We start from the raw sequence: 15,377 nt of genomic DNA, 5'->3' as shown, positions 1-15,377 counted from the left end.
CATGAGGTGTGTGTCGTGATTATGAGAGATGAAGGAAGATATTGGTGTCAGAAATGTTTGTGTGTTTTTTTAAAGAAAAAGCTAGCCAGAAGTGGAGCTATATTTCAGGCAGCAAAATGGCTCATGCTGGAACAGGGCACAGCTCTTTAGGCAATATAGCAGAGCACTGAGAAGATCCCCTTTCTCTCTCTCTGCTCCATATTTCACACCCAGAATGAAATAATCTACTGCAATGCGCTCTGTGTGGGGCTACCTTTGAAGGTGACCCAGAAACTACAACTAATCCAGAATGCGGCAGCTAGACTGGTGACTGGGAGTGGCTGCCGAGACCATATAACACCAGTCCTGAAAGACCTACATCAGCTCCCAGTACGTTTCCGAGCACAATTCAAAGTGTTGGTGCTGACCTTTAAAGCCCTAAATGGCCTCAGCCCAGTATACCTGAAGGAGCGTCTTCACCCCCATCGTTCAGCCCGGACACTGAGGTCCAGTGCCGAGGGCCTTCTGGCAGTTCCCTCACTGCGAGAAGCAAAGTTACAGGGAACCAGGCAGAGGGCCTTCTCGGTAGTGGTGCTTGCCCTGTGGAACGCCCTCCCACCACCTGATGTTTAGAAGACACCTGAAGGCAACACTGTTTAGGGAAGTTTTTAATGTCTAATGTTTTATTGTATTTTTAATATTTCGTTGGAAGCTGCCCAGATGGGTGGGGTTATAAATAAATTATTATTATTATTATTATTATTATTATTATTATTATTATTATTCTGCAGATATTATAAGACAAAAGGCAACACACAGAAGAAAACATAGGAGACCGCTCAGATGAATTTCAGGCACTTAAATGTAGCTGGAATTTGTGCCAGTTCCTGGCACAAACTTATGGTCAGTGTGTTGCTGGTCCAGAAAGGAAGAAAAAAGGAGCCACGGGCCAAACCTTCCCTCGCCAGGATTTCTTGAGAAGCAGCCAATGTCACATGCACAAAACTGACTCACAGAAGTCCTGGGATTGGAACATTAACTTAGACGACCCAGAGGAAGGAGAAGTAGCAAAAGAGGAGTCACTTGTCCAGTCTTACCCTTTGGCCTTGGCTTCCATCTCGTCCTGGGGATCCAGATGCTCCTGGGACCCCCTGCATGAAAGATAACACATTTCAAAAGATACAACAACATTTACCCTCTGCTTGCAATTACAACGAGACAAACAGAGTCTCGTGAGCAGGCATTTCCAGCAGTTTGAGAGCTGGGAAGCAGAGTCATACCAACCTGTAGGCCAGGGCGGCCCATTTCTCCAATTTCTCCCTTTTCACCAGTTGTTCCCTGTTGATAAATGACCACAGAGTTAATCATACCAGTGGCACATTGTTTGTCCAGTTATCCCATTTCTTTCATCAAAACAGAGGTACAAAACTGTGAACTACAGATTTATTTCTGGGGAAGAAGAGGGGGGAGAAGCAAAGGTGAGCTACAAACATGAGGCACGGTCTAACCAAAATCCGGCAATTCTACTGATTTCATGAGTAAAGCAGCAAGCTCTTAATTCTCCCACTGAAATCAATTGGAATTAAGCTTTTCTGGATCAAAAACATGAATAAAAAAAAGTGCTTCAAACGTGCTTTAAAGGCACAGTGTGTACTGACAGCCTTATAAGGGATAATTCTGTTCCTTCTTTTTTTTTTTTGCTAAAGATTTGGGAAGACTTTGAAAGACTCTTGAATCAGAGGGCACTAAACATGATCCTAAATTTGCCTTCAACCAGGGCTTGAACTGTGTAACAAAATTCACCTGGGTCTTCCCAGTTTTTGTCAAAATAATGCCCCCATAGGGCAGACCCCGCCCCCCGTCCTCTGGAAGCACCTTGTGATTCTAGCATTGCTTTTTTGCAGCTCAAGTATTGAACTGTTTTGCAAAACCTGGCAACTGTAACTGCTATGTTGCAAATAAGACCGGGCTGTCAACTGTTCAGAACCTACCGGAGGTCCTTGGATGGAGTGCCCACTTGGTCCCTGAGGTCCAGGAGGTCCCTGAGGACCAGGAGCTCCAATTTCACCACGAGGTCCATCTGGTCCCTGGAACAAAAAAGGGCATCATATCATGAATCTATATTAGAGGAACAGCCATCTACTCTGACTAGAAAGCCTCCAGCTCCCTCCAAACTAAAGTGACACATTAATTAACCCAACTGAGGAGATCTAAGAAAGTTCTCCGCAAAGGCCTGGTTGGATCAAGCAAAATATTTACTGCATGTAGAATCATAGAATCATAGAATCATAGAGTTGGAAGAGACCACAAGGGCCATCGAGTCCAACCCCCTGCCAAGCAGGAAACACCATCAGAGCACTCCTGACATATGGTTGTCAAGCCTCTGCTTAAAGACCTCCAAAGAAGGAGACTCCACCACACTCCTTGGCAGCAAATTCCACTGTCGAACAGCTCTTACTGTCAGGAAGTTCTTCCTAATGTTTAGGTGGAATCTTCTTTCTTGTAGTTTGGATCCATTGCTCCGTGTCCGCTTCTCTGGAGCAGCAGAAAACAACCTTTCTCCCTCCTCTATGTGACATCCTTTTATATATTTGAACATGGCTATCATATCACCCCTTAACCTCCTCTTCTCCAGGCTAAACATGCCCAGCTCCCTTAGCCGTTCCTCATAAGGCATCATTTCCAGGCCTTTGACCATTTTGGTTGCCCTCCTCTGGACTCGTTCCAGTTTGTCAGTGTCCTTCTTGAACTGTGGTGCCCAGAACTGGACACAGTACTCCAGGTGAGGTCTGACCAGAGCAGAATACAGTGGCACTATTACTTCCCTTGATCTAGATGCTATACTCCTATTGATGCAGCCCAGAATTGCATTGGCTTTTTTAGCTGCCGCGTCACACTGTTGGCTCATGTCAAGTTTGTGGTCAACCAAGACTCCTAGATCCTTTTCACATGTACTGCTCTCAAGCCAGGTGTCACCCATCTTGTATTTGTGCCTCTCATTTTTTTTGCCCAAGTGCAATACTTTACATTTCTCCCTGTTAAAATTCATCTTGTTTGTTTTGTAGATCTGCTCCTAAATTAAAAATATTCCAATGAATATGTAATTCCAATGAATGTAATTCTACATTCATAAAAATATTTCAATGAATGCAATTCTACATTTTTCTGTAGAAATCCATGAAGTTATTAAAGACTCTTCATCTCATCACCCTAACAGACAATGAAAGTTTCTGCAAATAGCATCTGTGATTGAGGAAATGCAATGGAAAAGAGAGCAGGTACAAGGTCCCAAGTATCCCTTGCATCAAGGGGGAAAATCCCTATGGACCAGGATTATACCTACAGACTATTCAAATCAAATTTTTTACTATGCAATCACAAACCCATTAAAGAAGAAGCAACATGACAAATTACCTTTGGGCCAAGGTCGCCTCGGTTACCTTTTGGACCTCGGAGACCTGGACCACCCTGCAAAACACATTTAGAGTTAGGAGAAAACCAAGTTGCTGCACATAATTTCCTCGAAATAGGTGGGCTCCTGTTCAGGTTAAAGCCATGCCTTCCTCCAGGAAACTCCATCCCAATCACTTCCTGTTTTGCCTTTCAGTTGACCCTCAGCATCCCATGGCTACTGAATCTTCACCATCCTCAACAGGCTATCCTGCTTTTAGGATTTGTTGCCTTTCAGCAAATGTGCAGGCTCCCCAGTGCATGCTGTTACTTCTCTCTTGGTTCTTCGTGTCCATGTTATTGCTCTAATCCTGGAGGCACTCAGCACCCAAGTTTGTTTTTAGGGAGAGTGATGATATCCCGCTATCCCCAATACCTCCATTCTTCCTTTTTAAAGAAAAGTACATATTATTTTCCTCCCTAACTTATTAACGAAAGCAGTGCTTCAATATTTGATAAAATGCCTCAAAAGAGGAGACTAGGAAGTCTACTAAAAGCAGGTTATCTCCTCACATCAAGTTATGGTGCTGCTCTACAGCAGAGACCAGCAAACACATGAAGCTCAAACAGAGTTTTTTTGGGTAGGGGTAGGGATTCAGTTCCCATTTTCATGGAAATATCTCTAATTCACATTTCTTGAAATAGTGCACACACTGAACTGCAGCCCTCCTTTTTATTTCCCTGAATTTTGCAATTGAGTCCTCTGACTGACTTGTACACAAGTTGTAAATTTGTATAATTGGATTCCAACCCACTGGATGAAGTCCAGTGCTTTAGAATATATCTCTCCCTCCCCTTTCCCAGCGATCTTTCTCTCCCTGTGTGCAACCAGCTCCCAACATTCTGTCAAACCTAAACATGACCAATAGCCAGAATTCGGAATGGGCCTTTACAAATGGAGGCTGGATTGCAAAACTAAGGGACATGGGGCAAGTGGTTTTTTGTTTGTTTGTTTTGCTATTTACTCTTCCGAGGAAAAGTAAACCACAAGGAACATGGTGAGTGAGACCAGTGGGTGTAGGGTAGTATACAAATTTAATTAACAACAGCAGCAGGAGGAGGATTTTCTGGGCTCAGTACATTGTATACAAAAAAGATACAAATTTAAAATTTCCACATGCTTCCACCTTGATTTGCCTGCCGACACACACGCACATAAGTGCATAGCTCTAAAAACCTGTATTTCTTTTTCCACATTTTGATTTAATTTGCTGAACTTAGACCAACTCCAATATTATTAGAGGGAATAAAAAGTCCAAATCACACTTGTTTTCTGTCCAAATTGAAACATGACGAGGAATTAGATTCCCTTCCCCCACCTCCGCCCTGTCTGTCTGGTTGATTTGGGTGGAATGAATGAGACATTTTATCTCCAGTGAAAATTTGTGGTGTGTTTCTCATGGGACTTTACTTAGCGTATCAGTAGACTTGAGTGTTTTTTTTACAAGCCACAAGCATGCCAGCAAAGTACATTGTAACGCTTAATGTGTTTTAAAGGTATAGTGTGTATGCAGTCATAAATCTGTTTTAAAACATTTTTTGTCATCGTATGATGACTTCTGTTAGGAGAGAGACAGGGTATATACGTCCTCATGTGATGGCACTTGATTTTGACTTCAACCATCAGGTCAGGTTGATTTGATTCCTCTCCTTGTTCCCAATTGAAATCTACACTCACCCCTTCTTCCCTGGCAGTGGGTGCCATTTTGTGGTTTGCCTCAGGTGGCAAAATGTCTTGGCCTGGTCTGGCTAAACTGCAAACCAGGTGAGACAACATAAACCACCAAACATACAAAACTATACAGTGGTACCTCGGGTTAAGAACTTCATTCTGGAGGTCCGTTCTTAACCTGAAACTGTTCTTAACCTGAGGTACCACTTTAGCTAATGGGGCCTCCCACTGCCACAGCCGCACGATTTCTGTTCTCATCCTGAGGTAAAGTTCTTAACCCGAGAGACTATTTCTGGGTTAGTGGAGTCTGTAACCTGAAGCGTCTGTAACCCAAGGTACCACTATACTCAAAACATACTCAAAGCATCGGACCTTTCTTGGTTCAAATAAGTTCATGTTCAACTTTGTCAAGCATGAGATCAAACATGACTAAAACCTTACCGGTGGTCCAGGGGGTCCATTAGCTCCCTTGCTGACTTCAGAACAGGAGCAAGAATGAGGTAGGGCAGGGCAGCTTTCTTCATCCCTCTGGTGAGAAAAAGAAGGCCCTGTCATGGCTGGTTTGGTCAATTCCAAATTAGGCATCATTCTGCATTGATGTTAAATTAAATTAGAACCACATGTCACGAAACAGAAGTTTTGAAAAGCGAGAGCTTACCAAAGCTGGAAGTTCACAACATTTATCTCTGTTGGCCCATGAAGTGGTGCAGACGATGTCAAACATCTGCAGCTGGAACTGGTTTTGAAAAAGGGGAAATATAACATAAGATGTAGCCACTTCAGAAGACGAAGGAAGGAGAGCCATCTCAAACAATAAAAGAATTGCCTTAGATTGGAGGATGGAGAGGGACCCTCCTGGCTATAGACCTGATTTGGTCTTCCTCACTTGCAGAGGCGTAGCAAGGTGAGGTAGTACCCGGTGCAGAAATTTTTTTGTCACGCACCACCCCACCTGTGATTCCCAAGCCTACAAGCCAGGGGAAGGGAGGGAGCTTTGCCACTGCTCACTGAAGGCTTGGGAGTCACAGGCAGGGGGCTGAATGTCACCCCCCCCTCAGGATGACACCCAGTGCGGCCCACACCCCCTTGCTCCACCCCTGCTCAATTGACCCACAAGGCTGTTTTGGCCAAGCCACATGCATCTGACCTCCAGACATGGAGCAGGTGGAGACACAGCTGGGCCATGCACAAGGCAATACAAGCACGATAAAGGTCTGGACAACCAGCTGATCCTTGGTGCTTCCATGGTCCTTTGCAAGGCTCAGCAATCAGCTGATTGCTCAGTTTGCAAAGCATGGAGCTATGCAGCTGCTGGCATAGATAAGGTAAAGGTAAAGGGACCCCCAACCATTAGGTCCAGTCGTGGCCGGCTCTGGGGTTGCGGCGCTCATCTCGCTTTACTGGCCGAGGGAGCCGGCGTACAGCTTCCGGGTCATTCTGGCGAACCAGAGCAGCGCACGGAAACGCCGTTTACCTTCCTGCCAGAGTGGTACCTATTTATCTACTTGCACTTTGACGTGCTTTAGAACTGCTAGGTTGGCAGGAGCAGGGACCGAGCAACAGGAGCTCATCCTGTCACAGGGATTTGAACCGCTGACCTTCTGATTGGCAAGCCCTAGGCTCTGTGGTTTAACCCACAGCGCCACCAGCGTCCCTGCTGGCATAGATGCCTGGCTTTTAATAGTGTAGTGGTTTTGACTTGAAGCAATGCTTGCTCATCTGTACTGTACATTTAAAGGGGTATCATACCAGATTGAGCAGTCATGGCTTCTCCCCCAAAGTATCCTGGAAACTAGTTTGTTAAGGCTGCTGCAAGATGTTAAGAGACCCCTGTTCCCCTCAGAGACCCACAATTCCCAGAAGGGTTTAGCAATCAATCCTTCTTCCCAAGGAACTTTTAACGTAGTCCTGCTTGCTTTATGGCAGCTTCTTGTGTATAGGATTGCTTCCACAAGATCCTTACATTTCACATATTATAATATTTTTACAAACTTAATAAAAAGAGTGAATTTAAAAACTAGTATTTAGAAATATGTTCTATGTAAATCCCGTGTGTGTGTGTGTGTGTGTGTGCTTAGGGTAATCACAGACTAAACATGATAAATTATTTTTTTACATCTTTTCAGCTGTTTCACATAATATGCCTCTTGTTGATACTTCTGTGTGCTCACAGGAATTCATCCCATCACAACAAATGAAAATGATATGCCCTTATTTCTTTATTGTATTTATTGTATTTATTGATTTCACAACACTTTTATACTCCTTTTTGTAATAAAAACAGAGTGGATTTCGTCTGTTTCATGGGTTAGTATTAATCAGACTAAGGATGCAATGTGATATTGCATTATTTTTTTTTTAGTAAATTACCAAGAAACAGTGGTTTGAATTGATTTATTACACTGATGCTGAAACTGGCTGAATCAGCCATTCTTCTGACTTTAAACTGTGACCTGGGTTGCTCTTTCTTATTCCAGCTGAGTTGCTAAACAAAGGTCTCTTTGTTTCTGAGGCATTTACTCTTGGACATTTACATTTAAACTTCACGTGGTCAAGATTCAGATGCAGACCAATCCATAGAAATCTGTGAAGGATTGGACCGAACAGCAGTAAAACTCATGTGTGTGATTTGGACAGAATAAACAAACAACCTCTCTAGGGTGCTTTAAGGAACACAACATAAATGCAAAAAATATACTGTCCTAATTTGCTGGTGTCCACATGCAAGCTCTTGCATGTGCATAAGCAGACACATTCATGGAAGGGAGAGGAAAGCTCTATCTGAAGATGCAGAGAGGTCCTTTTCAAAGAATATAAATAGGGAAGCCTTTTTGTGGTCAGTGTATGTTCGTGTGAGCATCACAGTCTGCACAGATTCAGGGATCAGTTGTCTGGGGTGCTCTTTGAACTTGATAAGTTGATTTAAATATCACAAGGCCTAGCCATCATTGTTGTTGTTGTTTAGTTGTTTAGTCGTGTCCGACTCTTCGTGACCCAATGAACCAGAGCACGCCAGGCACTCCTGTCTTCCACTGCCTCCCATAGTTTGGTCAAACTCATGCTGGTAGCTTCAAGAACACTGTCCAACCATTTTGTCCTCTGTCGTCCCCTTCTCCTTGTGCCCTCCATCTTTCCCAACATCAGGGTCTTTTCCAGGGAGTCTTCTCTTCTCATGAGGTGGCCAAAGTATTGGAGCCTCAGCTTCAGGATCTGTCCTTCCAGCGAGCACTCCGGGCTGATTTCCTTCAGAATGGATAGGTTTGATCTTCTTGCAGTCCATGGGACTCTCCAGAGTCTCCTCCAGCACCATAATTCAAAAGCATCAATTTTTCGGCGATCAGCCTTCTTTATTACTGAATATTAATGCTGCTTTGAAAGCATTGCAGTAGATTACAGCAAGTTTGAAGACGTTGGAGCTGCTGGAATGCTATTTATTTTGATTAACAATGATTTCCGCTGCGTTTCTCCACAGTAAAATAGCTTCCTAATTTGTAATCAAGGTGCCAGGCATGGTTGAGAATATACCTTCCCTCCAGTAACAGCAAAAACCATGGCTGACCCCAGTGAAAAGGGACTAGACATCTGCCTGGCTCGGAGAAGACATGAGCACATCTGGGGGTTTACCTGCCTGAGCCATAGAAAGCATTAAACCTTTGGATCCTCGAATTTGCATCATACAACACAGGCTTTATGAATGTTTAGGATAACATTGTAACTGATGTAATTGAGTGTACATTCCGGAGCAACGGAGCTGTGTTTCGAAATGCATGCTTGCGGACTTACATAACCACCAACCAATTCACTTGAAGGCAACCAGCATTTTTCTGTGGGTGTAGATTTTGCTATGTCATTTATCCTTCATACAGTTCTGATTCTCTTTAACAAAAGCCATCATTTCTTTCTTTTTCTTTCTACAAAAGGCCCTTTAACTGCAACCTTTTATAAGTTCATCTTTGTCTTTCCCTGTTGGAATGTAGTCACAAAGGTTGTTTTGTTCAATTGTTCTGTGAGGCCTGATGTATTCATTCCCATATTTAAGCCTGAGGCCTGAAAGCAATTCTTCTTCTTCTTCTTCTTCTTCTTCTTCTTCTTCTTCTTCTTCTTCTAGCATCATTTTGGGATAAATATTACTGACAGGTCAAGAAGCAGTAGGTCCAGTGCTTTTTTTTCTAAAAAAAAAATATGTTTAGGGGTACTCTCATTTTCCTACTCATATTGAAATACTGCCCCTCAATGAGGCCAAACTTAGATTCACAAAATGTTTAGGGGTATGCACACCCCGGCATACCCCCAGAAAAAAAGCACTGAGTAGGTCTATTTTGAGTCTTTGTCTTATTAGGTTTAATGGAGCTTAGCTGCTCAGGAAAGGTCAAAGGCCATGAGTAGATTGTCCAACTTTGACACAAATCCACCTCTCCTCCTATATCTTCAGCTTATTTCATTCTCTAATCCCCATAATGCAATGGTACTGTTCCTGAAGACATTTGGGGGGATGATGAATGGGAGATCCAGTCTTGGTAAGAGAAGGAGGGTTTGGTGTGTTGCGAAAGGATGATATCAAATCATTTGGAGGAAACAACAGTATAAGGGCAATGCTCTTCTTAGAATCACAAGTTTATGAACACCAATACTTGCATACAACTTAAGAACTCATTATCAAGATGACGGTGAAGAAGCAAGAGGGTCATCCAATGTCCCTTTGCAAGAAGGAGATATGTTGGTACCTTTGGTAGCAAGCCAAGACGTATTTGCAATACATTTTGAGGATAAAATTGCTCGCATTCACCACAATATGGACTCCGTACTTAATGAAGTCCAATCTGTGAAGGCATCCAAAGCAAATGACTTTCAGTCTTCGAGGCTTGAGGCTGTTAACAAAGGTGCTTGGGCAGTCCACCTGTATGCTCAACCCTTTCACTTCCAACAAGTCGGTGGTGTCTCGATGGGTCCAGGAGAAGGTAAATGCCTTGTTAAAATGGGCTTGTACCACTTTCGCGAAAAGAATCCATAATTCAACCACCACCACTGAAGACCTTAACCCAGTCCTCAAAGAAACTATAGGCCAGTGATTGACATCATTGTTCTGGGCATTGCGCTCTAGCAAGTGGTTGCCACACAACTCCAGAAACAATGGGATAGGACTGGTTTTCTAGATCCACCTTGATCAGTGTCAGGGAACTGCCATCAGTTCAGAAGGGAGAGAGGAAAAGCCGGATGGATTACAGAGAGCCCCCAAAGATCGTGGAAAGGAGCTCCTCCTCTGCGAAGGAGAGTAACCACGCCTCCAGTGAAGAGGAGCTGCAGGATTCGGAGGAGGCGAGGCGTTGCCAGGACACCTTGCCTGGGCAAAGCGGGGAAGGGAGAGGTCCACCATCACCCACACTGAAATATACTCAGAGTCGCAAAGTGATTTCATGCTCTTTATTCAGCTCATAGTGGTGAGGAGGAATGAATGAAAGTCCCCTCAAAGTATCTGCTTTATATACATTATTTACACAATGGGCTGCACATGATTGGCTAATTCCGGAATTCTACTGTAAGCCAATCAGGTTGTGGATTCACTTCTATCTAGAGCATGATTGGGTGGTTCCTGCCAACCAATCATACTGCTGCATTGTTCTAGGACCAACCAGACTGCTGCATTCTGAATCCTATTGTTCTAGGACCAATCAGACTGCTGCCTTTTGGATCCTATTGTTCTAGGACCAATCAGACTGCTGCAGTTTGGATCCTATTCAACTCAGTACATAACACCCCTCCCCTCTAAGTTCCAGTCCTGCCCGGGAGGTCGCATTCATAGTCCTCGAGGTACGCCGGCGGCCTACGTGTGCGTTGCGGCCTGGGGTGTTCCCTGGTCCGGGGTTCAGGTTCTGGCTCGTGTTCCAAGGATGCTGGCTGTGATGGGGCTGTATGGTCTGGCGCAACCGGCTCGCTCAGTCGTGGTTCTGGTTCCGGTGTCCTTTCGGCCTCACGGGTCCCCTCTGTATTTACTGATTCTGCCTCTCCTGCTTGCCCCTGCTGCTCTATGGGCCTCACTGCCCCACTGTTCCCTGACCTGTCCTCCTCCTCCTGGTTTTCTCCCGGGAATCGTCGCCGTATCTGGTCGCAGTGGCGGCGCCAGCATTGCCCCCCATCTGTTAGCACCTCATACGACAGGGGGCCAGTGACCCTGGTGACTGTGGCGGGTATCCATGCAGGGCCTGCCCCAAAATTCTTTGCATACACTGGGTCCTGGGCCTCGAAGGTCCGGGGGTTCCTGCCTTCCCCCACCACTACCTCATCCTGAGCTCTATCGGGGTGAAGGCGGTCCAATCTGATTGCAAGGCGCCGACCCATTAGTAGTTCAGCGGGGCTCCGGCCAGTCGTTGAGCTGGGGGTGCTGTGCTGTGCTAGAAGGAATGTGGCAAGGCGGTACTCCCAATCCCCTTGCGTCATGCGGCGAAGGGTGTCCTTGGTGGTCCGCACCATGCGTTCTGCTTGGCCATTGGTGGCAGGGTGGAATGGCGCCGAACGGATGTGGCGGATGGCGTTCTGCGCTGTGAAGGTTTGGAATTCTCCTGACGTAAATGCAGTCCCGTTGTCTGAGACGAGAGTGTCAGGGAGCCCGTGGGTTGCAAACAGCCTGCGTAGTACCCGGATGGCTGCGGACGTAGAAGTGGATGGTACCAGTGCGACTTCCAGCCATTTGGTGTAGGAGTCCACCACTATGAAGAATGTTTTCCCCTGAAAGGGGCCAGCGAAGTCCACATGCAGGCGTGACCATGGTGCTCGGGCGGACTCCCAGGACTGGACTGGGGCCCTTGGGGGATCTGGGCGGGATTCTTGGCAGGCCTGGCAGTGTTTGACCCAGGCCTCTATCTCTCCGTCGATCCCCGGCCACCACACATAACTCCTGGCAAGGGCCTTCATTCTTACTACCCCTGGGTGTGTCTCGTGTAGGGCTGTGAGGACCCTTTTGCGGAGGGGCTGGGGAACAATGACCCTGCTTCCCCATAACAGGCACCCCTTGTGGGCCGACAGTTCATGTTTGCGGGTTGTGTAGCCGGCGAATTCTGGCCCGGGGCTGCTGCTGGGCCATCCCCTCCACACCCAGTCCAGGACCCGGGAGATGACCCTATCTTTCTTGGAATGGTGTGCAACTTCTTGTGCCTGAATGGGGCGGTCAGGAAGCAGCTCCAGGCTCATAACCTCTTGTGCAGGTGCTGGGTCAGGCCCTGTTTCCGGTAGTGGTAGCCTGCTGAGGGCATCTGCATGGCCCATCGCCTTCCCAGGGCGGTGAATCAGTGCATACTGGTAGCTGGCAAGGAAAATTGACCACCTGAGGACGCGAGGAGACAGCACTTGGGGGGTCTGCTTTTCGGGGGCAAACAAGCCAAGCAACGGCTTGTGGTCAGTCACCACGGTGAAGGGCCGCCCGTACAAGAAATCATGGAATTTTTTTACTCCCTTCACTATTGCCAGACCCTCCTTGTCGATTTGCGAGTAGTTCCGCTCGGTTGCGTTGAGTGTCTGGGAAAAGTATGCCACCGGTACCTCTCTTCCATCCGGGAGTTGGTGTCCCAGGACAGCGCCAATGCCATAGGGCGAGGCGTCGCATGCTAGCACCACTGGCAGCCTCTCGTCGAAGTGTGCCAAGACCGAGTTTGAGACCAGCAAGTCCTTGACTGCCTGGAATGCGGCCTCCTGGCGCTGGCCCCACACCCAAGGGGCCCGCTTGTCCAGGAGTCTGTGTAGGGGCTCCGCTACCGCCGCCTTGTGGGGAAGGAAGGAATGGTAAAAGTTCAATAGTCCCAAGAAGGCCTGAAGTTCAGTCTTGTTCTTGGGCGCTGGGGCATCACAAATGGCCCGTACCTTGTCCCCAGTCGGGTGGACCCCTTCTGCGTCCACCATAAATCCCAGAAAGTCCACCTGAGGCACTCCTAGTAGACATTTTTCCCGCTTCACCTTGAGACCCGCCGTCTGGAAACGGTGCAGAACGGTGCGGAGGCGGTCCTCAAACTCCTCTGGTGTGGGCCCGGCAATCAACACATCATCGAAGAAGGGGGTGACACCAGGAATCCCTTTAAGGAGAGAGTCCATTAGATTCTGGAATATGCCTGGTGCCACGCTGACACCGAATTGCAGCCGCTTTACCCTGAACGCTCCTCTGTGCGTCACAATCGTCTGTGCCTCTGCTGTGGCCTCATCTACTGGCAGCTGTTGATATGCTTGGGCCAAGTCCAGCTTGCCAAAAATTTTCGACCCAGCCAGGGTGGCAAGGACATGGCTGACCACTGGCACTGGGTATGCATGGGCCGTGAGGGCCTTGTTTATGGTACATTTGTAGTCTGCGCAGATGCGGACTGAACCATTAGGCTTGACGGGTGTGACGATTGGGGTTTCCCAGGGGGCATTAGGCACCGGCTCCAGCACTCCTTGCTCCACGAGTCGGTCCAATTCCTCGTCTATACGGGGTTTCAGAGCGAACGGGACCCGGCGGGCCTTGAGCCTGACTGGTCGTACTGTGGGGTCAAGCTGTAGAGCAATGGGGGGGCCCGTATACTGTCCCAATTTCCCATCGAAAACCCCCGGAAATTCCTTGCATATGGCATCCACGTCCACTTGTAAGCTTGTGTGGTTCACCCCGGTGACGGCTAGCCCCAGTGGTCCAAACCATGCCAATCCCAGTAAGCTAATGTAGGGGCCCTTGACCACAAGCAAGTCCAGTTGCCGCGTCCGCCCTCGGTATTGCACCCTGAAGGTCCCCACCCCCATTGTGGGGACCTTACGTTTCTGGAAGTCCCGGAGGGTGAATGGGGCCGGCCTGAGTTTGGGACCCCCAGTAGGACACAGTTTCCTTAAGGTCCTTGCCGAGATTATGGATAGAGTTGAACCCGTGTCAAGCTCCATGCGGCATGGGGCCCCCTCTATCTGTACCTCTACATAAATTTTCTCTACGTTGGGGTGGGGCAACTGGTATACCTGGAAGTCCGTGAGCTCCGTCGAGTTGCCTTGGTGTGTTGGGCCCCGGGACCTGGGGCTCTTGGATTGGTCATCTGATGCCTGGCGTCGGGTGGGCCGAGCTCGACACACCCGGGCGATGTGTCCCAATTTTCTGCACTGCCTGCACTCTGCGTTGCGGAAACGGCAGGTCCTCCTCTCGTGACTTTCCCCGCAGCTTGCGCAGTTCCCTCCTCCTCGTCGAGGCAGCTGTGGTATGTGGGCTGCTTGAGTGCGCTGCTGTACTTGGTGCACCTCCTCCTTGTCAGATCCTGAGTCGTCGGTGAGGTCTTTGTGGTGGACCCTCGGTTGGGACGGCTGGGTCGGCCGTGCCTCTTGCGTCGACCTCTCGGCAGCTTCCGTTGCCAGGGCCTCCTCCAGAGCGACCTGGAACGTTAGGTCCTTCTTAGCGTAGAGGCGTCGTTGCAGCTTCTCATCCTTCAGGCCACCGACGAGGCGATCACGAAGCATGTTCTCCAGCTCTGAGAAGTTGCAGAACCGGGCAGCTTGGCGGAGAGAGGTCACAAACCCAGTTATGGTTTCCCCAGGGGCTTGCCGCTTTGCGTAGAAGGCATTTCGACGAGCCACCACTGAGGGCTGTGGCGAAAAGTGCCCCTTCAGCTGTTCCATTATTGTTTTGTATGGAACCGTAGCCACGTCTTCAGGCGCAAGGAGAGCCCGGGCGATTTCAAACGTCTCCTCTCCGCAGACGCTGAAGAATATTGCCCTCTTCTTGGCGTCTTCTTCATCGGTGACCCCTTTGGCTTCTAGGAGGAAGGTGAAACGGGAGGCGTACGCTTCCCAGTCTCCAGATGCTGGGTTGAATGGCGAGAAGCTGCTGTCGGTTGCCATTCTGAGTTCCTTGGGTCCCGGAGCTGAAGCCTGGATACACGGTGCGAGGCAGCGGTGCGGCAGGTGGCGGTGCTGCGGTGCTGTGTGTGGCAGTCAGCTCAGCGGGATCCCATCCTCGTCGCCAGTGAAATATACTCAGAGTCGCAAAGTGATTTCATGCTCTTTATTCAGCTCATAGTGGTGAGGAGGAATGAATGAAAGTCCCCTCAAAGTATCTGCTTTATATACATTATTTACACAATGGGCTGCACATGATTGGCTAATTCCGGAATTCTACTGTAAGCCAATCAGGTTGTGGATTCACTTCTATCTAGAGCATGATTGGGTGGTTCCTGCCAACCAATCATACTGCTGCATTGTTCTAGGACCAACCAGACTGCTGCATTCTGAATCCTATTGTTCTAGGACCAATCAGACTGCTGCCTTTTGGATCCTATTGTTCTAG

The 15,377-nt window shown here is 47.8% G+C and overlaps 1 protein-coding gene across 6 annotated transcripts in view; it reads right to left on the bottom strand.

Annotated features, from left to right (window-relative positions):
• The window catches only part of COL14A1 (collagen type XIV alpha 1 chain), a 150,593-nt gene that overhangs the window by 26,488 nt on the left and 108,728 nt on the right, over positions 1–15,377 (bottom strand). For all 6 annotated transcript variants that reach the window (XM_083621799.1, XM_083621800.1, XM_083621801.1 and 3 more), the window contains 6 exons: positions 5,760–5,837; positions 5,543–5,629; positions 3,394–3,447; positions 1,971–2,066; positions 1,264–1,317; positions 1,077–1,130 (listed from right to left, as the gene is read on the bottom strand). In XM_083621799.1, coding sequence (XP_083477925.1) covers positions 1,077–1,130; positions 1,264–1,317; positions 1,971–2,066; positions 3,394–3,447; positions 5,543–5,629; positions 5,760–5,837 — 423 coding nt within the window. The remainder of the gene's footprint in view (positions 1–1,076; positions 1,131–1,263; positions 1,318–1,970; positions 2,067–3,393; positions 3,448–5,542; positions 5,630–5,759; positions 5,838–15,377) is intronic.

Source organism: Podarcis filfolensis, assembly GCF_964270895.1.
Source record: "Podarcis filfolensis genome assembly, chromosome: 7".
In the NCBI taxonomy this organism is placed as follows: Eukaryota; Metazoa; Chordata; class Lepidosauria; order Squamata; family Lacertidae; genus Podarcis; species Podarcis filfolensis.
Note: the sequence above shows the minus strand (reverse complement) of the source record. Positions and strands in the feature narration are given on the sequence as shown.